Genomic DNA, 25,705 nt, shown 5'->3' on the forward strand with positions numbered 1-25,705 from the left:
ATCTGTCATAATCATGCATTTTCTTCCTCAGTGGCTATTTGTTACTGGTTAAAAGCACCTTAAACCTTAATCCTGTCAGTTAACAAAGTGAGTTTGACAGTTTTCCGTGGAAAGTTGATCCTTAGTTACCCAGCTTAACTGCCTGCTTATTTATCTGCCACAACTGCCAAAAACAAAACAAAAAAACCCCTTGCACTCTAAAATCTTGCATTCATTGCCAGCTGGATTAAAGTACTCTTTCATTATGGGGCGCTAATCATATGTTTTAAACCTTGCCTATTACTAGGAGACACAGAAGGAACAAAATAGTCTTGACCTCCCAGTATTGCATGTACTTTATTTCTGTAATTCTCTAATTGCAAAGGGCTTTGTGTTACCACTTTATGGGCTGCTTGGTGATTCTGCAGACCCCTGCTACATTTCTGCTTTCAGCCATTTATGATGGAAAACAGCCACAGCTAATCCATGCTAAAGGCTGCGTAACTCTTCCATGCTTGGGATGCTCATTCTGCACCATGCCAACCTGTTCAAACAAACCTCTGCCTGAATTTCTAAAGTCCAGTGCCTTAAGATTCCCCTGTTGGTAGGCAAAAAAACAAAAAAGGAGAAATAGCTTCATAGCTTCATTTTTGCTTTTCCCCTTTTTCCCCATTCCTCCCAAGGTCTGATGCAAATAGGCTATAAACTTGCTTTGAACAGCCATCACAGTGACAGATGCATTTTTATTTTGGAAAGTTAATCCAGTTCACAGATGGCACATCCCTTTTAACACTAGCCATGTAAGTTCTGTATCGTCTGTCGCTGAAAATGTGTTCAGCTCAGACTCCTGCCCTGAGCTCTCACAGTTGTTGCGTGTACAGTACTTTGTCTCTTGGCTGCCATCATTCATACTTGTCTGTCTTAGGATGGCTTGATGCCAGTTCACATGGTAGTCAGATCCTTAGACTCTGAGGCTGGATGGTGAGGTTTTTTTGTTTAATGTGCTCGACATGGCAAGTGCCATCTCTTCTGGTAAAAGACTACACTCTCTCATGTTGGTACTCAGAGGCATTAGTGTAGCATGTATGGATCCTTACGTGTAAGGCTAGTATCCAAACACAGGAAACACACAAATCTAAGATCTTCTATGTGACTTGCTGTTTGTATTGTAATAAGTTGGGTACAATTTTCAAATCAGACTTAAGCATGGATGAAGACTGTCATTTTTTAAAATGGGACTTGGGCTCCTAAATCACGTAGGTGTGTTTGAAAATTTTACCTGTTTAAAAAAAAATGTGATAAAAACTGTCTTCAGAGACATAGCATAGATGTCCCAATTCGGCACAGGAATAAGCTATACTCGTATGATTTTATACCACTGTAACTGCATCCACAATAGGAGGGTTGTTTTGCTTTAGTATACTAGTGCAGTTAAAGCGGTACAATATTTATGTGTAGACAAGCCCCTAGGAAGATCATTTTTGAATCTACTGTTCTCCTCTCTGGAAAAGTTGCTGTGGGAGGAACTTTTCTACTGTCTCCTCAGGCCCCATTTCCCTTCCTGTACAGTCGGCCATCTTTTTTTTTCCTGACTTACTAAGATACCTTGTCTTCCCATTCATCTATAAAGTGCCATGCTGTAGCATGTTCTACTAATGTTCCTCTCTTCGCTCTTTCACAGGCTACAAGTATTTTGTCTGAGCAAGCTCGGTTATGTCCTTTCTCTAATCAGTTGGAACCACCATTCACACATGCTCATATATTTGGCAGAGTGTGATTTTCCTTTAATCAGGAGGAGGCTAGGATTGGGGTGGTGTGCAGTGGGTGTGGGGGCAAGGGGGTAGGGAGAAAGCAGGTTGGCAAAGCCCTAATTTGAAGTTGTATGGTAGACTGTGCCAGGAAGCTTTTGGTACTTGAATACAGATTAGGCTCTGCAGGAGCTGAGCCAGCCAAGAAACTCAGCAAAAGCTACGTGGCAAGAAGCAGAGACATGGCTGTTTTGTTTTGTTTTTTGACTAAACACCTTAATGATGTCCCTTAAAACCCAGCTGAACAAAGGAATTAGCAGTTTGTACTGTGGCATCCTTCAAAAATGTGCTTGAGAGAAATTACCTGATTACATCATAGAAGTATATGCACTCACATTATAACCTGATCTGTTGGTTTAGTTGTTCACGATATTAATAAGCCTATACATTTTTACTACAATATTCAGGGTGTTTCGCTGAATCTATTCACTTGTTTGGCTTACTGCAGTCTAAAGGGTGCCTTTTAAAGCTACGCCAATCAATGCTGAAACCCTTTGTTAATTTTCAAGAACAAATCTTTAAGTTTTTTTTCCCTCTTCTTGCAGATTTTAAAATCCAAATGTCCATGTTCTGAGTACAGATATCACAAATGCTTTGATCTCCAAATACTATATTTCAGTGTTTCCCAAACTTGGGATGCCGATTGTGCAGAGAAAGCCCCTGGTGGACTGGGCCGGTTTGTTTACCTGCCGCATCCACAGGTTCAGCTGATGGCTGCTCCCACTGGCCGCGATTTGCCAATGGGAGCTGCTGGAAGCAGCAGCCAGTACGTCCCTCAGCCTGTGCCGCTTCCAGCAGTTCCCATTGGCCTGAAGCAGCGAACCACGGCCACTGGGAGCCGCGATTGGCTGGACCTGCGGATGCAGCAGGTAAACAAACTGGCCCGATCCGCCAGAGACTTTTCCTACACAACTGGCGTTCCAAGTTTGGGAAACACTGCTGTATTTCGCAATGCATCTGGAACTCATTTCTGGTTGTTACTGTTCAGAGCAAGGTTCTAGGGCTCCAGTTCATTGAATAAGGGTTTATTTCTCAGAGATGAAAGCTTAGACATAGTGTTATTTTAAATCAAATTATAAGACCATGATTGTTAAATGTAAAAGGCGGGGGGGGGGGGAGGGGAGGGTGGGAGGAGTACACCCATCTTACAAATGCTGCTACTCAGAATTATACAGCTTCTGTGTAATGCTGTGTCTGCTGAGATGGGCACCCTAAAAGCTGGTCTAAGGCCTAATCAAATTAGAAAAATAAATTCCTCACTTTTTACTTTCTTTGAGAAAGTGTAGACTGTCCTCTTTTTATAGCTGCTCCAGATTTATGTCTTCAGTTTAGCATTTTTGCTGTGCCTAGGGAGAATCTGTGTTATTAAACACCAAATTTGGCAGTGCCAGAAAGTTAATTCAGTCTTTTGTGGGAGAAAAGTACCAGCAACTACAGACAGACACAGCCTCCTTGAACTTACTGAGCTTCTATTTAGAGATAGTTAAATAGTCCACATATCAAGCCCATGTAGGAACTGCACCCTTTCTCATTGGCTTCTGCAGTAGGTCTGATCCTGAGAGGTCTTGAGCACTCACAACTTCCATTAAAATTACTGTGGCAGGGCCCTACCAAATTCATGGTCCATTTTGGTCAGTTTCAATCACAGGAATTTAAAAATCGTAAATTTCATGATTTCAGCTGTTTAAATCTGAAATTTCACGGTGTTGTAATTGTAGGGGTCCTGACCTATAAAGGAGTTATGAGAGAGTCGCAAAGTTATTGTAGAGGGATTGTGGTACTGCTGCCCTTACTCTGGTGTTGCTGCTGGCCGTGGCGCTGCCTTCAGAGCGGGGCAGCTGGAGAGCAGCAGCTGCTGTCCAGGAACCCAGCTCTGAAGACAGAGTCACTGCCAGCAGCAGTGCAGAAATAAGGATGACATAGTATGGTATTGCCACCCTTGCTTCTGTGCTGCTGCCTGCAGCTCTGGGCCCTTGGTAAGCAGCCGCCATTCTCCAGCCACTCAGCTCTGAAGGCAGCAGTGCAGAAGCGAGGGTGGCATGATATGGCATTGCTACTCTTACTTCTGCACTGCTGCTGGCGGGGCGCTGCCTTTAGATCTGGGTGCCCGACCAATAGCTGCCCCTCTCCAGCTGCCCAGATCTGATGGCAGCGCAGAAGTAAGGGTGGCAATACCGTGACCTCCCCTGAAAGAACCTTGCAACACTCCTGCAATTCCCTTTTCGGTCAGGACTCCCAATTGGAGAAATGCTGGTCTCCCCCATAAAATCTGTACAGTATAGGGTGAAAGCACATAAAAGACCAGATTTCACGGGGAAGACCAGATTTCATGGTCCGTGATGCCTTTTTTATGGCCGTGAATTTGGTAGGACCCTACGCTGTGGTGATCCCCTCGCTCTGAAGTGCCAGCCTCTCCTGAATGTGAACAGCCAGCTTTTGCATATGTTTTTCCAGGTGTTTCAGTGTTTGGGTTGCCTGGCTTTTTGGCTCTGAGAGACTGCTAGTTTTGTGCCAACCATTGTACTGTATTTTGCATCAGTGTGGCTCAACTCCAGTAGCTAGGATGTGGGGAAGTGGCATTCATCTAATCCATAATCTGCACGTTTCATTTTCTTTTTTCTTTCTTCCCAGAGAGTAGCCCCCGGGAGACATTGTTGCATTTTGCAGTGAGGCTGGGCCTTCTGAGGTTGACATGGTTTCTGCTACAGCAGCCAGGAGGAAGAGGAGCTCTTTGCATCCGCAACAACGAAGGGGCTACACCTGTGAGCTTAGCCTCAGAGCGGGGCTATCAGAAGCTGCATCAGCTTTTGACACAGTAAGAATAATTTTTCTGAGTTCCTGTGTTGGCTTTCCATCCCCTGCAGCATCCTTGCCTGTATTGTGCATAATTATTTGAATAACATGAATCCAAGTCCCGTTCTTTGCAATTAGGTGCAGTTTTTGTTGTTAACTCTTTATTTTTGTCTTTGTTGCTGGAAAGAGTTGGGCAGGACCTCTAGGTTTATGGGAAATGCAATAGTCATGTTATATTCTCATTTTTATTTTTGTTGCACAGTTGTCTGTTTACAGTTGTCACGTCATTTTTTGTAACAATGTTAGAGTTAAACCTTATGCAAACACAAGTGAAGAAGTTTTTCCTTGCACAAGTGCCAGATCCCCCAGTGGAAAGCTGATATTGGGAGTTTGGGTGAGGTTTTTTGTTTTTCTTTCTGTTAAATATTATTCTCTACCAGTTTTTGCTTAAAACAAGCCATGCTGATTCTATAGAATAAAATGTCATCATTTATGGAAAAGATATGTATCCCTGAAGCTCTGGGTTGAAATGAACTATGTGTTTAAAAACAAAATTAGAGGTTTGTGAAGACATAGTGACTAGACCCAAGTGACCAATCATGTATATGTGTTTTCACATTTTTTTTAATTGAAGTGCTTTACAAGAATGTTTTGGAGGACTAGAAGTTATTTTTGATACCAGTATATTGAGAGCTCTAATTTCGAAAGCCAAAGCTGATAACACTTATTTAGTCTGTTTGCTTTGAGTGGAATGTTTGTTAAAGCAGGAGAAAACGTTTTAACCAGTTGCACACTTAATCTATATTGTTATCCATTTTTATTATCTTGATATCTTGTCATCTTAAGCTCTTCTGTCATTAACTTTCCTTTTCTGCTCTGAATTTTTAGACTCCTTTTAAATCTGCATTCAGTTGCCCAATGCCATGTATTGTGTTAATGTTATTAAACACCAGTGCATGTTGTTGGGCATAATGTCTTCATTCTCCATTATTATTACTGCTACTACTGTTGTTGTTGTTTTAGGAGATGGGGGAGAATAATTCTCAAAGCTGAAAGTCAGTCTTGTGATATATGGTGCTGAAGACATTGAATTTAATCTTCCATCTCACAAGTTTCAAAATTTTCTATCAACACCATGTTAAAGTAGAGAGAGAGGAGGAAAAGAAGTTATTCATTAAGCTTTCATTTAATACCCATCATCTGAGAATAATATGGGGTCATGGAGGTGGGCGTTACACCCGCTTTCCCAAGTGATCTTTTGATACATGAATCATTCTGTGACAATGTTCAATCCCCCTAATTCTCTGATACCCACACACCTCCTGTCTGTATACTGTATTAAAGTTGGAATAAATGGATCAATCCTATAATGTGGTTTGTTAACCATGAAATAAGGTGAAACTCTCCTAAGTGTTTAGATGGTTAGAAATATAACAGGATAGTCAAGAAAGACAGGATGCAGTCAAGAAAATTACATCAGTCAAAACTAAAAGTTCTGAGTCCTTAGATTTTTGGCAGTATCCCTCTAGTGTTACTGTTTTTCCCTGGAAAGTGATTCTGACCTAAGACAAGAGGCCTTGTGATGGCCTTGTAGTTCACCTGTGAAAGTAAAAGACCAAATTTCAGTTATGCTACCAATATGATCTGAATTCCTGTTATCCCTATTATTTCCTCAAAGCTTTACTTAGCTTCAGCAACAAGATACTGAATACCCCTCTTAGCCTGACTAGTGAGGACATAACGTGTGGATATATTATTATTTGTACTACTGTAGTGCCTACGAACCTTAGTTGTGGACCAGGACCCCTTTGTGTTAAAACAAATAATACAAAAAAGACAGTCTCTGCCTCAAAGAGGATTAAGGCCTTGTGTACATGGTGGGGTTAATTTGCATTGAATTGACACTAGTTGGCATGTAATATGCAAGCCGTACTAATAACGTGCACACAGGTCAACAGACTTGGGCTCATCTTACTGTGATTAAAAATAGTTGTGTAGATGTTGTGACTTGGGCATTGAAGCTTAGAGGATAGGCTTCAGAGTCCAAGCTCCAGCCCCGGCATCCGCACAGCTATTTTTAGTGAGATCGCGCAAGTCCCATCAACCTGAGTCTGTTGACCTGGCCTTGGAGACTCACTGCCGCTTGCTGTGTAGACATATCCACTGGGTATGTGGTGTGGGCTTGATGTGTACTAAGTGTGTTGTGTTCTCTGATGTTATCCTATGGTCCTTTTTTGCTTTACTGCTGAGCTGTATGTGTTCTTGGATTTTTCTGTGTGTGTTGTGGGATGCTTAGTGGAAACCTGTGGAATTCTGGGAAGTGCTCAGATTTTAAAAAAATCCCATGATTCCTCTCTCTCCATCCCTTGGTTCTTCCCTATTTATGAAAAAAACTTTTTTCCTTTTTTGAGCTGTTGCAGTTCTTCATGAAAACAGCCTTAACATTTTCTTTCTCAGAACTCCTGGAGAGTTGTTGCTTTCTTATGTTAACTGGTCCCTGCATCATCTCTTGATATGAGAGGTGTGAGCACAGATTCTTCAAGAGTGAAAGACAGAACTGGATTAGAACTTACAGCACACTAAAATGAAGTGAGATCTTACTGGGAGTGTGAAGAATAAGTCGTAAATCACCTCTGTGCACCTTTGTTTTATCTATAAATAAGGTTTGCAGAATAAACCTTGCCTCTCTCCTAGTGAAAATGGAATAATCTATTGCCTGAGGCAGTAATATTTTCCAAAACATCCCATCAGGATTCTCCATTACTGGAGCTCATCCACATTTGCTAAGTATCTGTCTATTTACTAGACATTTTAAATGTCTCTCTCATTTGCAGGATACAAATCAGCGACCAAATGATGATCCATCCCCTTCTGAAAACAGCTAGGAAAATAGGCTGGCCTTGAAACCAGCTGTCTCTTAAAGCAGTGGTGGGAGCGAATTCCAGATTCGAGGTCCCTTCATTGAGAATGGTTTGCCAGTAGCCCTTTTATGTTTAATTCTGGCCACTGTTAGCTTGAGAGCCTCAGCTAACCTCAGTGGCCATATTATCAAGCAAAGGGAGAGTTGACCTCTAAAGGAATGTGCTTCCCAGCGTGGGTAAACAAACATGCTAGCTTTGTACAGCCCAGTGTGCTAAAAATAGCAGTGTGGCTGGGGTGGCACAGGCAGCTCCCTGGGCTAGCTGCAGGAGTATGAATCTGCCCAGCCCTCTGAGTATGTAGGCGGGTGGCTAGCTCAAGCAGCTGTGTGTGCCACCATGGCCATACTGCTGTTTTTAGGAAGCTCACTCGAGCACAGCTAGCATGTGATTGTCTCCCAGTCGCTGTGTAGATTATACACGAAGAGCCAGTTCACTCTGGAATGTAGGGGTCACCTGCTTCCTGGCAGTAATTTGGCTGTGTAAGAGGATAGCTGCATTTTGCACTAGCTGATGTTTCCAAATAGAATGCAGTATAGTAATCCAGGTCCACATGTGGAATCTCTCAGCAGCCAGTCATGAGTGTGACACCATAAAGAAAGAAGTAGGTAAGAAGGATGAAAAGACCCACAAGGAATATCCTTTTTTTTTTTCTGTCTGACTCTTATTTTTGAATGCTTACAAGAGAAAGGAGAGATTCAGAGCTTAAACAGTCACTAATTTCTCCCAGAAAACTTTGCAGGATTTTATTTGAGTCAGTTCTGCATCTGTGGTGTTATCACTGTCTGGTAGGTTTCTTCCCTTCTCTATTATTAATAAAGTCATCAGTGCAGCTAAGGGATCATAGGGAGAGTATTACCCTTCCTTAAAATGTTCTGATAATAGCCAGGTGGCTCAGCATGTGAAGATGTAAATCAGTGCACAGAGAGGCAGGACAAAGTGTGGTTCTTGTCAGAAAATAGATGTAATTTCCAAGTTCATACTGACCCAGGCCCAACTAACAGAAAAAAAAGATGTTTTGTGAGCATTTTGCAATCCTTGATCTAAAATATGTAAGTAGTAAAGTCTGTGCTGTTTCCCGATGAGATGCTTTCAGTAGTGCCTCTGAGATGGGAACTCTTCTAGGTATCTATACTTGAGTACATGCTTAATTTTAAATATGTGAGTAATCCCATTCCTATTTAGCAAAGGATTTAAGTGTGGGTTTAAAGGTAGGCATATGTTTAAATACTTTGCTGAATAAGGGCTTTAACTGTGGTCAGGGTAGAAGCTGAAGACATTCTCTTCCGCTCTCTCATCTCCAGATATAACAACAACAATAACAAAAATGAGGATAAATTACTTGACATTTTCATTTATTTTAATGGCTAGGTAGTTTTATTAAACGTAACCTATTCCTAGCAGGAAAGTTGCCTCCTATGTAAATGCACTCCCAGAATCACCACTTATACGCATGTACTGATGTAAGTACCTGGCTTCATATCAGCTCCAGGTTTGTGGCTGTTATATGTAAGCAGGTGGTACGTCTCTAACAGGCTGAAATATCTTTGCCTATGTGCTTGTCCTCAGCCGGATGTGAACTAATAACTTAGAGATGAAAGGTGCCATGTTCTCCTAAGATTGCCTCTTATTGACCCTTCAACTAGGAGGAATGGTGTTGGCAGAGTGAGATGCATAAATATTAAGCACGTGGACAGGAGTATACAAAGCATCTCAATTACCAATGGCTAAGAGCGACCATAATTGGAAAAGAGTGGGGGTTGCTTTGAGACTCATGCCCTTCTTCAAAGCTCATGAAATGCTTCCTCCTTCTGATAAGAATATCAGATTTCTTTCCCTCCCAGTGTTGTTGTCTTTCAGTAGACGACTACTGATTTTCTTTCCCTCTCCTAAAGTTTTTTCAGTAGATTTGATATTACAGGGACACTGTCCAATTTTAAAAAAAGTACTAAAACGTAATTGTCTCTTTGTATTAATATCACCTTATATTATTAAATTCAAAAGAATTTTTAAAATCTGATGTGCTTTTAATGGCGTTGGAGTTATTCTGGATGAAACCATGCAGAGGCATTTGGTAGAGTTTACCATAATGTCAGACTGGCTGATGAGTTGAGTATTAAACTGAGCTGATGTAAATGCCCATATATTAAGTGGATAGGCACCACAGTTAGGAGAGGATCAAAAGGTAAATGTGGAGTTTTCGGATCAGTTGATGTGCCTTACTGGAAACATATCGCCCAATGAGAAGATAATTATCAAGCAGATCTAAGTACACATGTTATAACTGCAAAGGCTGGGTATGAAACAGGCCATGAAAGGCACGGCATTGGAACCAGAAATTCCAAGGGGGAAATGGCCCTACAGACTTGTCTGGTGATTGCTAACACACACTTTCAGAAGAGGGAAAGTAACATTATAAGGTATGCCAGTGACAGACACAAGTCCCAAATTGATTTCTGGTTGACAAGAAGAAGCAATAGCTCATGAATAATCAGTTGTAAGGTAATACCTGGCAAGTGCATTGTGAACCAGCACAGACTTATTATGGACTTCAGAATGCAGAGACCTCAGAAACATCTGAACTGTTGGGCGCTGGAAAGGCTGAAGTGGTGGAAATTTAAAGATGGGAATGGAAAAAATCTTTGAACAAGCAGTAATCTATAGACTTCTGGACAACACACAGGGATGTGTGGAAGATAACTGGTACAAACTAAAGTTAATATTGCTGGACATGGCACAAGGAGTCGTAGGAGTGATGGACTCAGTGCCGAAAAGGATAAGAAGGAACGCTTTCTGTGATGGAATCATCAAAATAAAGAATCTGTTGAAAAGAAAAAGAAAAAAACAGCAGGCCAGTGGCTTGAACAGTGATAGGATGGTGTATATGAAGGCAAAAAAGGAAGCTAAAAGAAGTGTTACGACAGATAACATTTATGCATGTGATAACTGACTAGGATATGAGAGAGAAAAAACAATCTGCAAACTCATTAAGGCAAGAGAGAAAATGATGAGGAATGTGAACCAGTTTATGTATATTAGAAATGAACATGGTATATTTCAAACAAATGGTGAATCAATCAGTAAAGTCTGGGGTGGTTATTTTGAAAGAGTGATGAAGGGAGGAACTAAGAACACATAAGCCAAACTTGGGCCTGAAAGATTGCATGCAGGAGGAAGAGGCTTGGGAGGCACATTAGGAGTATGAAAAAGGAGGAAGCTGGGCCAGAAGTAGTACTGGTGGATGGCCTTGAAGTCATTGGGAAGGGAAAGTCATGTATTTTACAAGTCTGTTGAATTATATTCGTAAGAAAGAGGAAAATGTCTAATGAAAGGCGTAAAAGCTAATGTTGCCCATTTTTAAAGATAAAGGAGATATTACACTGCTAATTATTACTCAATTCAGCTGACATCACATGCTTAGAAAGTATGGGAGAAGATTATTGAAAAGCAGTTGCACAGAACAGTCGAAATTTGGAAGGGTCAATATGGACTTAGGCCAGGAAGAAGTAAAATTGATGCCATATTTGCTTTACAAATTCTCATGAAGTTCAGCAAAAAGAGATGGCAACTGGGCATAGTCTTTGTGGACTTGGAGAAGATGTGTGATCATGTACCAAGATCATCAGAGTTTGTGATGGACAGGTGTGCTAGAAGGAGATATTCATTTTATCTGGGTTAGGTGTGATGGCGCGACTTCTGTAGTCAAAACCAAATGGGGCTATGCAGAGAATTTCCAGTAAATGTTGTCCTGCACCAGGAATCAGCATTTTTTGTTTACAGTTGTCTTAGATGTGCTAAATGAGAGTGTACAAAGGGAGCCACCTTGGAAATCCTGTTTGTTGATGGCTTAGTGGCATGAACAAAACATTGTGAGACCCTGCAGACCAATTCTGAACATTTGCAGCACAGTTTTGAGTAGGCAGCTCTTAGAGTTAATGTTGATAAGATTGATGCAATGCTGACTGCGGGAGGAGGACCCACCCCAAAAGATATTACAGGCAGAGAGCTTAGAAGAGTGAAAAAATTTAAATTCCTAGGATTAGTGGTTGTTGACAGTGATGTCCTCCTGAGTGATGCTCAGCATTGTACCAAAGCTACATGGTGCAAATTGTAGGAGCTAACACCAGTTCTCCTTTATAAAAATATAGCAATAAAGTTAAAGGCTAGAATGCATAAAACTGTAGTTTGGCCCCTCCTAATGTATGGGACAGAGACTTAGCCAGCCACAAGAAAAGAAAGCGGTATATTCCCCACTATGGAGATGAACAGGGCCGGTGCAACCATTTAGGCGACCTGGGCGGTCGCCCCTGGGTGCTGGGATTTGGGGGGCACCATTTTCTTCGGCAGCGACCGCAGCCGCCAGATCTTTGGCCACCCTGGTCGCCACCGGCATTTAAGCAGAGGGAGCTGGGGCAGGAGTGCGCAGGGAGGGCCGCCTTCAGCAAGTAAGGGGGGAGGGGCAGGCAGGGGAACTCCCCACCCCAGCTCACCCGTGCCGCGCCTCCTCCCCGAGCACGCCGTGGCCGCTTCAGTTCTCCTACCTCCCAGGCTTGTGGTGCCAATCAGCTTAGGTGCCGCAAGCCTGGGAGGCAGGAGAAATGAAGCAGCGATGGTGTGCTAGAGGTGCTCGTGCTCGTGCATGGAGCAGGGGTGAGCTGGGGTGCCTCAGGGCGGAGGGGTGAGCTGCCGTAAAGGGGGCGCCTCAGAGTGGAGGGAGTAGCTGCCGTAGGGGGGGCACCTCAGGGCAGAGGCAGAGGGAGCTGCCGTGGGGGGACAGGGGCGCGGGGGGTGGGGGGACGCAAGGTGGAAGTTTTACCTAGGGCGCGAAACATCCTTGCACTGGCCCTGGAGATGAAGATGTTGGGATGGTCAAATGGTTGGACAAAAAGAAATGAGATTGTGAGGGGCCTAATGCAGGTTACCCCAATTGAAGGCTACGTTGATAAGGACATGTCTAGTGGAGACCTGGGAGTTATATTGGTAGGATGGCCGTTGCATTGATTGTGGATAGAAGACATTCAGGGGGGAGACCAAAGACTCTGTACATGAGCTGGATATTACTGGACCTTAGAGAGACCAATTTGCATGACAGCCAGGTGTACTATCATGAGTTTTAGAAGAGGGCTATAAAAGATCCTAAATAGAGACATGGCAAGAAAGAATAAGAATATACTTTTAACCCTTTTTGCTATTTGTTTCCTATTTTGCACTTCACTTAGCTTGGGCAGACTGATCAGTCTAACTTTTAGTCATAGTTTTTCTTCCCAGCCAGTGAAACTTCCCTGGTCTTGTGCCCTAATACAATGCTGGAGTATTTCTGTTTGCAACAGTACAGAGTATTTTGTTGTTGTTTTTTTAAAGTTGCAATTTAAAAAAGTGGAGTCATGGAAACATTTATATATGATCAGAGGTTTAAAGAAACAAACCAAAAAATCGTCATTATCGTAATTTGGGCTTGAGTCTCCTCTATCTCATATCTTTTATCTGAAGCAGAGCTCTGTGTGACTCAAAAGCTTCTCTCTCATCAGCAGAAATTGGCCCAATAAAAGATATTACCTCACCTGTGTTGTCTCTCTTGTATCTTTAGCTGTCATTTTCACCTGTGAAAAGCGAGTGCAGAGTGGTCGTATAACACTGCTAAATCAGGATAGTGGCATTTTGCACTCAGTTTGCTCAGGTGTATATGATGACACAAGGTGCAAAACAGTGGAGAATATGTCAAAAGGGTTTTACAAACTGAATTTTCAGCTTAATTTGACCTGGAAATGCTCCTTTAATAGATTTATGAGTGTTTAGGTGCTTATTTCTATAGTAGCAGTATTGATGGTGCCCTCAAAGCTGCGTAATTGTAGGTGATGGCTGGCTTTTTGCCATTGTGACACACAAAATGTAGAGGTTACACAGACAGTGGTTAATTGGGGTATTAATTTCATTGTTATCTAGAAGAGAGAGACTGATTCATTAATTAGGCAGATCGCTTGAATCCACAGAATGTTCAGCATCAGAAAGTAACACTTTTAAAAATATTTTTAAAATATATTTTTATTAAATATACTGTTTGCAAGAGGTGCCAGGTTGACAAATCTGGAACATGACATCTCCTTTGTCCCAGCCCTAACCTAGTAGGGGTGTGGTCTCTATGGCCCATTCATTGTTTGGTATTTCTGCTGCGCATGCTAACAAGAGGGCTAATTGTAGGAAGTTATTTTTGTGAGGTGTGTAGCTGTCTGCTAGAAACTTGATGTAGAGTACTAGCTTATTCCACATGAGTCACTGAAGGTCTTTAGTCTGGGAACATCTTTTTGTCCCTACTAGACTGGGCTGATTCAGCGTAACTATTTTAAAGCATTCACATTGAGAGAGGCATCAGGATCGTAAGAAAAATGGGAAGAGTGGGGGAAATGATGTCCTTTTCATGTTCCCTCCTGTTTGCACTCAAACCTTCCTTCTCCCCAAACTTCCAGTCTACTTCTTCCCCGAACCCCTATGTTAGCAACTAACATAGCACTTCAGCTTCTCAGCTTTTCTTCTAGTTAATGGATAAACATTACATCAAACCCAATTATGGCTCAGAAACTATCATGTTAAAGTGCAGTACACAACAGACGAAACCTGGTGTCCTATCGAGTAGCTCATATTCCCTGGTGTCCTATTAGATAGATATATCCCCTTGAATGCCCACTCTCACTCAGCTGTATAATAGCTTTGATTGCCACCCTCTCTTTTGGTTTTTATATTGTACTAGAATTTATACAGGCTATGATAGTGCTTTCTATGTTTGATTTATTGTGCAAAACTTCCTTATTTTAAGCTGGTAACACTGTTACCTATTACCTTCTGAATATTTATCTGTTATAGAGTTAATAAGATTTTTTGAGGTTGTGTGTATGGAATAACTTAGCAATAGTCATTCCAGTGTACCATCAAAGTTTTCTGCACAGGATTCCATTTAGTCCAGCAAAAGGCTACCTTGTAGATGGAAAACAAGTTTGTTCTTAACCAATATACAAGAACAACAGTTCTTTTTCGAGTGCTTGCTCAAGTCCATTGTATGTTAGATGTGTGAGCTTGCCCCATGCACTGGTGCTGGGAGTTTTTCCCTCAACAGTATCCATAGAGGACCAGCTCTGATGCCCCCTGGAGAGGTGCACATGTGCCACGGTATAGGGGGCGCCGCCAACTCCCCCTACCCTCAGTTCCTTCTTGCCGCCAGTGATGGTGCTGGAACATCTGCTGCTCTGTCTAGCGTTGTCTCGTTCTCTGTTCGTAGAACTTGTAGTATAATTGTAGATAGTTGTTGTTACAGTTAGTTACCCTTAGTAGTTCTTGAAGTTCTCATAGTCCCAAACAGGACTGAGCTGGGGGACGGGGCATACCCCAGTCCCCAGACTTTAAGCTCTGCGATCACTGCAAACAGCCTATGCCCATCAGCGATCCACATAACTACTGCCTAAGGTGCTTAGGCGAGGGACACATAAGCGACAAGTGTTGTATCTGCAAGTCCGTCAAACCTAAGATGAAGAAGTAGCGTGATATCCCTTTAAAAGCATTCCTAATGGAGTTGATACTCACTCCAGCACCAGAACAGCGGTCTGACTCCGCACCGAGCACCGTGGTCTCCGTGCGCAGTGCTCCACCAGCGCCATCCACAAGCCGGCACTGGTCTCCCTCCACAGCTCCAGTCAAGAAGCCAAAAAAGACTGTGAGAGGAAGATCTCCTATCTCCCGCAAGGGAAAGGAGAGGGCTGGGGGCGAGCAAGAGAAAGAATAAGATCTTTCTTTATCAGATAGAAGGAGGGGAGGGATAGCTCAGTGATTTGAGCATCGACCTGCTTAAACCCAGGGTTGTGAGTTCAGTCCTTGAGGGGGCCACTTAGGGATCTGGGGCAAAATCAGTACTTGGTCCTGCTAGTGAAGGCAGGGGACTGGACTCAATGACCTTTCAAGGTCCCTTCCAGTTCTGGGAGATAGGATATCTCCATTAATTTAAATTTTATTTAAGATATAGTTGAAGGGGTGGCTTATAGGCAAAATGCAGCCTTCCATAGAGTTATAACATAGCCTGTAGTCATGTGCATATTTATTATGTAGGTGTGTCCTGCAGAGACAAAATGTCCCATTATGCAATGCTCATCTTGACCAGAGAAACCTTTGTTTGGATAGAGGTCAAACATTGCATGCAGAGGCAGTTTCCATTGGCCACACCTGTGTATTATAGATGAGAGTGGGTTAATCTGTTCCATTTTATCCTAAATACTTGCAGCTCCCAGACTTACCCTCAGCTTCCAATGAGACCATCATCTATGCAAAATTCGGCCATCCCTTTTCTACACTAATTACCTTTAATAGGCTATTTTGGTTCCTTCAGTAATGTTGAGTGCTACAGTATTGGATCTCTAGAGGTGAATGCCAAGAGGCACCAGTCTTTTTGAATTCAAGATAGTTGGTGTGAATATAAAACAAAAGGAAGAATTAATTTAATAACAGGCAATTATGTCTTTATAGTATGTGAGCTGATTTGCCTGCAAGTATATATAATATCAGTGTTGCTGTTTTGGTTTCTTATTGTACAGCCTGCATTGAGGTCTGAAAAAATGCTTGGTTTAAAAGAGTGTAGTCCCTTTGTGCGAAGAAGTATGAATTGCACTGAAAATAATTTTTCATACTATCTGAGGATATGAAAATCTGTGAACATTTATTAAAGAAGGGATGCAAATTAAACCACCTTTCTGACAGGAATTTTATATTGTCTGGTATTTATCAGTGGTCTGAACATTTCCCAAATTACAGTGTAAGGCATTTTGAAATCATTTGTTGAACATTTCACCTTTTACTGGGGAGCGCTGGTTATGCAATCCAGAATTATTAGTGTCCTAATCTTCTACCCTGCTTCTGTTCACTTCCATATGCAGTATGGTAAGGAATTAGTCACTATTACACAAGTAAAATCTTAACTCTTTGTTGCCACCTCAGAAAGCATTCAAATTAGTGAGTGGCCCATAACGTATTCTTAGGGCACTAACAAATGTATTCATTACTGCTTTCCTGCCTATTTCTGGAGGCACCTAAAAGGTGAAAATCTCTCTCATACACAAACTGTCACATCCACACAGAGTCAGGTGTGGTAGTTGGTGAAAAGTTAATCACCTGAGTGTGTTGCTGTAGATCCCTTAACCCAAACAATTTATTTGAAAACGTCACTGGTGAGTATTAAAGTTCTGTTTTATTGTAGTTCTGAGAGGCTATATTTCCAGATTTCTTTGCATTGCCTCTGCACAATGGTAGTGAATACCATTTCAGCTGGGAGGTCATTGTATCCTCTCAGCAGTGATAGTATTTTCACGAATGGTTCTTACCATTAAAAGTTATTTACCCAGGACAACCACATAATAGAATTCCCTTCTAGGACTAGGGAAATACTCTGGGGTCTGATATACCACTGTGATAACTTTGTAGAAATGGTGACTTTTTAATGGTGACCCAGTCATCAATGTCTTCAAATTTCAGTAGTGAAGGATCTAACTGTGAGCTTTATTGAAGCAGTTTGCGCTGTTCTGTCACAGAGCACTCACTAAAATCTGAATAGATTGTCTAGTGCAGGGGTGGGCAAATTTTTTAGCCTGAAGGCCGCATTGGGGTTCCAAAACGGTATGGAGGGCCTCCCCAAACAGCCTGGCCCCTGCCCCCTATCCGCCCCTCCCACTTCCTGCCCCAATTGCCCCCCTCAGAACCCCCAACTCATCCAATCCCCCCCCAGCTTTTTGTCCCTGGACCACCCCCTCCTGGGACTCCCCACCCCTAACTGCCCCCCTCTAGACCCCACCTCCATCCGACCCCACCTGCTCCCTGTCCCCTCACTGCCCCGACCCCTATCCACACACCCCCACCCTGAAAATCCATATGATTTTCAAACCTGTGCAAATCAATATCTGAAATTTTGCACTTAGGACCTCAGAGTCCAATTGCAAATGCATCTCTCTGTTTTTGAAGCACATTTTGTTTTCCCCTTCTCATTCTTCTTCCCTCTTCTTAAAAATATCTCATCAGTAGCTGCAGGAAGTTCTAAGACTTGCTGTATAGTTGCAGATTTCTATCTCTTTCTGTTGCAAGATAGTGACGCAGAGCCATCATATTTGCTCTGCTGCGTTAAATCTGTTGTTTTGTTTCTTGAGTGCTCTTCACCAGGGAAGAGCAAATGATCTACTTGGGCAGCCTTTGGACATGAAAATATATTGTGCTGTTTTACGTTTCAAATATACTAACTGCACTAGGGTGTGTCCAGTCTAATTAGTTTCTTGGATTCAGTACGTCATGGTCATGGCCTGAATTACTTTGATGGTAGCAATGATTTGGGTTAATTGCTTTGGCTGTCACTCCTTTTTGGGCTTGTATCCTAATCTGAGATGTTTCTGTAGCTGCAGGATGGCCTGGTAAATATTTTTCCTGATTGGATGCAAACACTGTTCATCCCTAAAGAAACAAATTTCTTCCCTCCAGGAATATTTTTTTTCTGATTAGTATTTTAGAACAACTAAAACAGGGACTGAGAGCGGAGAATTCATCCCAGTTTGTATCCTGGAACTTTTTTCAGTGCTGTGTGGATACTCTCACAGCGTAGATCTGATCAACAGGGATCCTAGTTTTCCATTATAACCCTCCCCCACCCCCAATTTTCTGATTAAAAAACCATAAAGTCCGTGCTTGTCTGTGATTAAAATGAAACTCTGAGCTTTAGTTTCCGTAGCCACCATATTCCGATGAACACATTCTTTTACTGATCTACTTACAATTTTTAAACAAGTTCAAAGCCTACCAGTGCCATCACTCATTATAATAAAATAAAATTAATTACCATTTGTAACAGCCTTGCACCTACAGTACTGAACAGCACATTACCATCAACGTGAAATTTGTCCTTGCCAAACTCAGTGACACAGTCTTTAGGAGTGATTTATAAGGTTTTTGGCATCTTTCCATAACTTTAATTACTCAAATCTGGAGGCTGAAGTAAAATTTGAGATGTATTAAAACACTAACCCCTGTACACCGTTGAATAAATTTTATTTAAATTTATATTAATTTAAATTTATAAATTTCGGCAGTCTGACTTGCTGGGGAACTCACAGTCTGGAAAAACCCCAGTCAGCAGAGTGAGATGCAGGTCTCTGCTCAAGAGAGGAACAGCTAGGGAGCTGGAAACCTAAGAATGGGTGTCTTTGCTGGACTACAAAGGGGAAATACAGGTGCAGTTGCCCTGAGCTGTGGCAATACTTTCCTCTGGGAGGAGTCCCATTCGCTGAAGACTCATCACGGTCCTCAATGGGACAACTCGTGGAGTAAGGGTGGTAGATGCAGGCCATCCGGTATATCTTTATTTCATTTGGGCATGGTACAGCTGACTGTTGTTGCATACTGAGCTAATAGTTCCCTGTAACTGCCTGGATGTGAGATGTAATTTGCTACTTAACAAGGTTTACGCACCATCATGGAAATGTTCAGTTTAACCCTCAGCATGAAATTTGTATATGAAAGAGATTTTTTTCTTTGTATGTGGAAGTAATTATTTGAATAAATCTGGCATACATCTGTGAAGGTGGTGAATTTCATTAGAGGCAAACAGATAGCCGTAGTTACTCTGTGATTCATTTCTGAATTTTGATGTTTGTGAAGTCATTCATAATCCTGAATTCTGCAGATTGCTTTGTGGATGCCTGTTTGAAGATACTCACAAATATACTTGAAGCTGATGGGAAATTGACAAAGGCCGCTGTGCTTAGTTCTCTTTAATCTCGCTGATGTTGCTCTCATGAATTGGTGAATGGGCTTTTCACCATGACTGCTTCATTGTGTTCCGAAAGCTTCTCTAAGTACAGTGATTTCTCATATATGACAGCTGAAAAGAAAAATAGCTCAGACAGAAATGTCTGTTTCCTTGATAAAGAAAGGCCATTTGTTCAGTTAACTGAGCTATTAAAAGCATAAAATAACTTGGATTGCAGGGGTTTGATGGTTGGTTTTATAGAAGTTGAAACAGCCATTTGTAATAGAAAACTGTACATTACCTTCTCTTTCTTTTTTGAAATATTGATTCTGATTCTGAATAAATCAGGAGCAATTCCATTGAAGTCAATTGAGTTATGCCGTGGAAAAAGAGAGGAAAATCAGGTCCATTTAGACTGGGCTTGATTTGGATGAATCATAGATTAATTTGAAGTGAGTCATAGAAATTAGAAAAAAATCTGTTAGGGCAGCTAGTCCATCAGCCACTGTCAGTACAGGATTGTTCTTTGCAATATATATAGTGTATAAAATTGTCTCAGGGTAGCCCCACCCGACCGTGCCCACTATCTACTGGCAGTGTTGATAGAGAAACCTTAAATCTGAGCGAATAAATGAAGACTCGCACACCACTTCTGAAAGGTTGCCAACCCCTGCTCTAAGTGATGTTTAGAGTCTCTTGTCATCATGCTACCTAGGTATTTGAAGTGCTCACCACACTCCAATGCCTCTTCAGATTTGGATAGAAATATCTCACTTTTCCAGCAGATTTAGATGTTACCATTGACTTTGTCTTTTCGTGTGATGTCTTTAGACCTAACATATCTACTTCCACCGCTATTCTTTCTGGCAATTTGTGCTCCTCTTCTTGCAACAGTCCTATCTGATTAATATCATTGGTGAAACACAGATATCTAATTTTTATCCTCTGACAGGTATGCCCTCCTGTAGGCTTTCATTAGTGGATCTTTTAAAAATTTCCTCAATGTAACAGTTCAAGAGGATCGGTGATAGCATGCAGCCCTATCTGACATCTATCGTCACGTCAAACCAGCTGCGTTACTCATGCACACTGAAGCCATCTTGTTTTCATAGAGATTTGTTATGAGACTTATTACATTTTCCCCGGCTCCGACCAGCCACAGGATTGCCCAAAGAGGTTTGTGCCATATGCTATAAAATGCCTTAGCATAATCCACAAAGGCATGGGCCACTCTCCCATCATTCTCCAGCACTTTCTGACATAGCAAATGCAGATTGAATATTTGCTCAGCTGATGTAAGAGCACAAGGCTGTGTCTACGCCACACACCTTACAATGGCATGGCTGTGCCACTGCAGCCACGCCATTGTAAGATGTGCAATGTAGCCGCTCTCTGTCACCAAGAGAGAGCTCTCCGAGCAACAAAATAAAACCACCTCCAGTGAGGGGTGGTGTCTTCATCACCAGGAGTGCATCTCCCACCAACAAAGCACTGTCCACTCCAGTGCTTTTTGGCGTCAAAACTTTTGTCATTCAGGGGTGTGGTTTTTTTCACACCCCCAAGTGACAAAAGTTATAACTGGACCAGCAACCTTTCAGAAGTGGTGTGCCGAGTCTTCATTTATTCACTCTAATTTAAGGTGTTTTGCATGCCAGTAATACATTTTAACGTTTTCAGAAGGTCTCTTTCTGTAAGTGTATAATATATAACTAAACTATTGTTGTATGTAAAGTAAATAAGGTTTTTAAATGTTTAACAAGCTTCATTTAAAATTAAATTAAAATGCAGAGCCCTCATAGGTTGCCTACCCCTGAGTTATAATGACAAAAGTGCAGTGTAGATATAGCCCAACTATCATTTTAAAAAAGAGATTTCAGCACCTTGGAACCAGAATCTCATTGACACTTCATGGAATTTAGGCTCCTCAAATGACTTTTGAAAATTGAATTTAGGCTCCTAAATCTGTTAGACATCGGAATGCTGAGCACAGTAAATACCTAAATACCTTTAAAAATCTGGGTTCTGATTCCTAACTGATCAGCCTCAGCTAGAAGGTTGCTGATCTATCACACCTGTGGCTGGGCCTAACTCCCCTTAAAGGGCCAATCACACTGTGATACAGCACAGCACATCGGTATGATTTATACTTTTAGATTCAAATTCAGTCTTTATCACAGGCATCACTCTCAAATACAAACTTCTGCTAGGCTTGTAACCTTAATGGAAATTCTACTTGACTCTCTTCTTTCAGTTCTGGTTCTTAAACTGTGCCATTTACTGTGGTATCTCAGTTCATATTAACAATTAGAATCATAACAATTTTCCTAACAATTAGGGACAGGAAAAGTTCCATATGGTTGTGCCTCTGTTCTCCTGTCAGTGTAGTCATGCTCTGAAGTTTGTAGTGAAGGTGGCAGTATTTTGACTATTACTGTATTCATTTTATGTAAATAAGAATGTAATTGAGTTATAGCTCTAAAGCTCTGTGCTGGTGGACACAATGGCCTGGTTTTCTTTTTCTTTTTCCCCACAGGACTGACCCTTTTTAAAGATTTTGTTACTGTTAACTGGCAAAATGGGGAGCTCTATAATGAAATCAATAATCCTACTGTAGAGGGACTTGATATCTCAGGATATTGGTGACCTCACTGTTATGTAAGAATGGTCATATAAGATCTTCCCCTTTAGGCCACCCGTTCAAATCAAGTGCAGTTCAGTAATGATTGAAAATTGCTATCTCATGATGGTTGCTTGCACTCTATGAAGTGAGTTAATTGTTTGTCCGATCCCTGGAGGAATGTTTCTGTCATAAAAGTTGGTTTGCTGTTTGCCTATTGCCCTACAGTCCTTATTCCATAGATTAGGAGACAGATCCCACTCTAGGGCTGTCAACCTGGCCACCTTTTCTGCATTAAATTCACTTTAGAAAGCAAACACTTTGCCTGTCGTTACTACTTGCTATAACCTTCTGACAGCTTGGAAACTTCAGGTTAATAAGACTTCACAGGACGTTTTGGGATGTAGCTTGTCATTGATTCTAGCTCTCAACTCCAGTTCATTTCCCTCTGCCAAGATTGGGGAGCATATGTTTCTTGGCCTGACCTTCTAGCCTGCAGAGTAAACCACCTTGTAGTCTCTTTTGCTTGGGCCATTGACTAGATAAGTATCCAACCAAGGAATGTGTGTCACTGCATCACAGCATTTCAGTCTCGTTTATGTGTTAACCTGGGTTTGTTTTATTTCAGAGAGGAAGCTGGTGAACCAGAGTCTTGGAGCACTTTGTCTCATATAGTGCACTCGGGGGACTACTGTGTGAAATACCACTGTGGGCTGAATGTTTATATGCTAACGGCTGAAGCCAAGGAAGGAGCAAAGGCCAGCATGGAGCATGACATCGAGCAACTCCAGAAATTCATAGCAAGCCACCAGCACACGGTGAGAAAGGGACAGGGCAATACACTGAGTGTAAATGTACCTGGGCTGCCTGCTGCTGTTAGCTTGAGCTTCCAGGTATCTTGTAAGAAACTGTGCACCTAGGCAGTGCTCACATAGGCATTTACAAACGACACTAGACCATCACATCTTGAAGAACCACAGTTACAGTAAGAAACTGTTTCTTAACTTAGATATATCATATATACTCTTTCATTAGCCCATTCCTTTATAAGCCGACCCCCCAAGATGGTTAGATAAAAATAGCAAAAAATGTATGACCCTTTCATAAGCCGAGTCTATATTTCAGGGGTTGGCAGACTTTGGCTCCTGGCCCGTTAGGATAAGCCGCTAGCAGGCCTGGACGTTTTGTTTACCTGGTGTGTCTGCAGGCATGGAGCCCCTCAGCTCCAAGTCTCCGCGATTAGCCATTCCCAGCCAATGGGAGCTGCGGGACGTGCTGCGCCACTTCCCGCAGCTCCCATTGGCTGGGAATGGCAAACCGTGGATACTGGGAGCTACGGGGCTCCATGCCTGCAGACGCTTCAGGTAAACAAAATGACAATGTATTAGATATTTAATTCAATGATTCCTGAAAGTTTAAAATCATCAAATTTTGGTGTTGACCCATTTATAAGCCGACCTCCGCTCTTTGATGCATCACTTTTTACCAAAAATATTCAGCTTATGAACGAGTATATATGGTAATTAACTAATTCCCAGGGGTATCTTACCTGGGAACTGTCTGCTTTCCTCTGATTTGGGAATGGGGCTCTACTAAAGGCATTGTTCGGATGAAGGGAAGTTTTCTGCCGTCTAAGAGGTGGAGCTCAGTCAGGACTCTTTAGTGAGAAGCAAATCCTGCCCTGCACCTCCTTCCTCATGTACTCTGCCTTTCTCTGCTTCCAGATCCTGACTCGTCCCTGCATGCAGAAGGCGAGTTGCATCCTGAGGGCAAAAGAAAATTGCTTGGAGCACAGGGTAGTTCCCTGCAAGGTGGTTGGGTCAGTGGGCGGGGAGTGTGAGGTGGGTTCTGGTACTGGCTGGGGTTAATAGAGGGCTAGGGAGATGGGAATGTTTTTGTTTGGGAGAAGACAATAATAGATCTGCCGGGAAGCAGCACTCCGGTTGAGGGGAAAGGCCAGAGTAGAGGTATTGGGAGCATTGTACACTCTTCTTTAGTACCTCTGTGCAGGCTTCTGAGGGTGAGTCCACTCCTGTTAAATGTTGTAGGAGTTCACGGTGGGGTTTTCAGAAGCACTTGGCATTGGCCTGATACTGCGCCCATTGAAGTCACTGGGAGCTTGATCATAGGATCTGCAATTAGGTCAAGGCCGAGGTCTTTGGAAAATTCCACTCTCAGAGCTGCCTGGGAGACCCTCTTCAGACAGTGAAATGCAAAATGGTGGTCAGGATTTTACAGCTACTACAGAACTGTACAGTTTTCCTTGTGTGTCCACCATTCCTTTCAGATGTCTGTATGTTTTTGTTTAATTCTACCATCCTAGGCCTGTCTTACACTAGGAGTTTACTTTGGGATAGCTACGTCTCACAGGGATATGACATATCAAACTCCTGAGAGAGGTACTGTAGCTATACTAACCTAACCCCTGGTGTAGACCAGCAGTAGGCTGATGGAAGAATTCTTCTGTTGACCTATCTACCACCTCTCAGGGCAGTGGATTACCTATGCCAATGAGCGAAGCCCTGCTGTTGGCATAGGTAGTGTCTACATGAAGAGTTACAGCCCGCAGAGTTGTTATATTTAAATATTACTACTCCTTTTTCATTAAGAGATAAAAAGGAGGAGGTCGGAGGAGTATTTTTCATTTTTACTAGTTGAAGTTTTAGCACACTGATCATTCTGAACAACAGTCCTCACTGTTGTCTGAATAGAGAATGGTAGCAACTCTGGGTTTCAGCTGGTGGTATTGGTGTACTGGTGATGCAAGTGGCAAACCAAAGCAAGTGTTGGAATCACCTCACTTTACCTCCTCTTACCACCAGATGACAGTAAAATATGTCTAACATACCAAGCATGTTTCTCTTTGATGGTGCAGATGCCTGACGGGTTCATTTTGTCTGACAATGAAATCAGAAAAGCTATGTTTAGATTTTTTTCCAGCCCTGTTTCACTTCAAATCTAATCTGATTTGAATTTGGAAAGCAGCCCTGCAATTACTTCATTTAGGCTAAGCTGAAAGCCAGTTGGCTTTCTCTGGAGAAGGCTCTATTTTTCAGTCTATCAGCAGAGTGACTTCACTGGGAGGATGTGAAGGCTCCCATGCCCCGTGTCTTTCAAAACTTTACTTGTTCCACAACAAGTGTCAGTTTTGTTTGTGTTTTTCTGTATTGGCTGGAAACCAGTAGACCATTCCCTGTGCTCTGCTGCAGGGTGGAAGCCACCAGACAGCTGACACTCCATTTGAACTTGTTCAGTTGCGCACCCACACAAATGGATCTATCATGTGTTTTTTCTTCATGTAGAGCAGTATTTCCAGCCAATGCCCACTCCTTCCCAGTCATTTATGTGCATTCTAACCCACCACGGAGCTTGGACAACATTGCAAGTTTAGAACTGCATGGTCTGTCATTGTAGTGGCACGGGAGCACTCCTATAGTTAAAGTTGCATCATGACATCTGTTTAAAGGTTAACGCTTCTAAGTCCTCTAAAACTGACATGCTTAGTCAATTTTTTTTAAAAATTGGTGTGCCTCAGGTGGGTGCTTGGTGGGATTAAAGACCCAAATTTGGAGTCATATGAGCTTGGGGTTCTGGGGATACAAGCCTCCCTCTCCCCCCAAATAGCCATTTAAGAAAAGTTTCTAGTTGGGTTTCTTTGCCCAGAGCTAGGGATTAAACTATTGATGTGATGCAGGTCAAAATGGTCTCAATCTGTTGAGTTTTATCCAGAGTAGTGCATGGCATCCACAAAATCTTTGAGAGACCCAAATTGAGAATGGTATTTAAGGAAATGTACATATTTACACTCCGCATGCACCGATATAGAAAA

The 25,705-nt window shown here is 42.2% G+C and overlaps 1 protein-coding gene across 9 annotated transcripts in view; it reads left to right on the forward strand.

Annotated features, from left to right (window-relative positions):
• Positions 1 to 25,705, forward strand: part of AKAP13 (A-kinase anchoring protein 13) — a 332,046-nt gene that overhangs the window by 149,410 nt on the left and 156,931 nt on the right. For all 9 annotated transcript variants that reach the window (XM_030577586.1, XM_030577582.1, XM_030577585.1 and 6 more), the window contains 2 exons: positions 4,419 to 4,602; positions 22,505 to 22,694. In XM_030577586.1, coding sequence (XP_030433446.1) covers positions 4,419 to 4,602; positions 22,505 to 22,694 — 374 coding nt within the window. The remainder of the gene's footprint in view (positions 1 to 4,418; positions 4,603 to 22,504; positions 22,695 to 25,705) is intronic.

The sequence above is a fragment of the Gopherus evgoodei genome, chromosome 10, assembly GCF_007399415.2.
Source record: "Gopherus evgoodei ecotype Sinaloan lineage chromosome 10, rGopEvg1_v1.p, whole genome shotgun sequence".
NCBI classification, from domain to species: domain Eukaryota; kingdom Metazoa; phylum Chordata; order Testudines; family Testudinidae; genus Gopherus; species Gopherus evgoodei.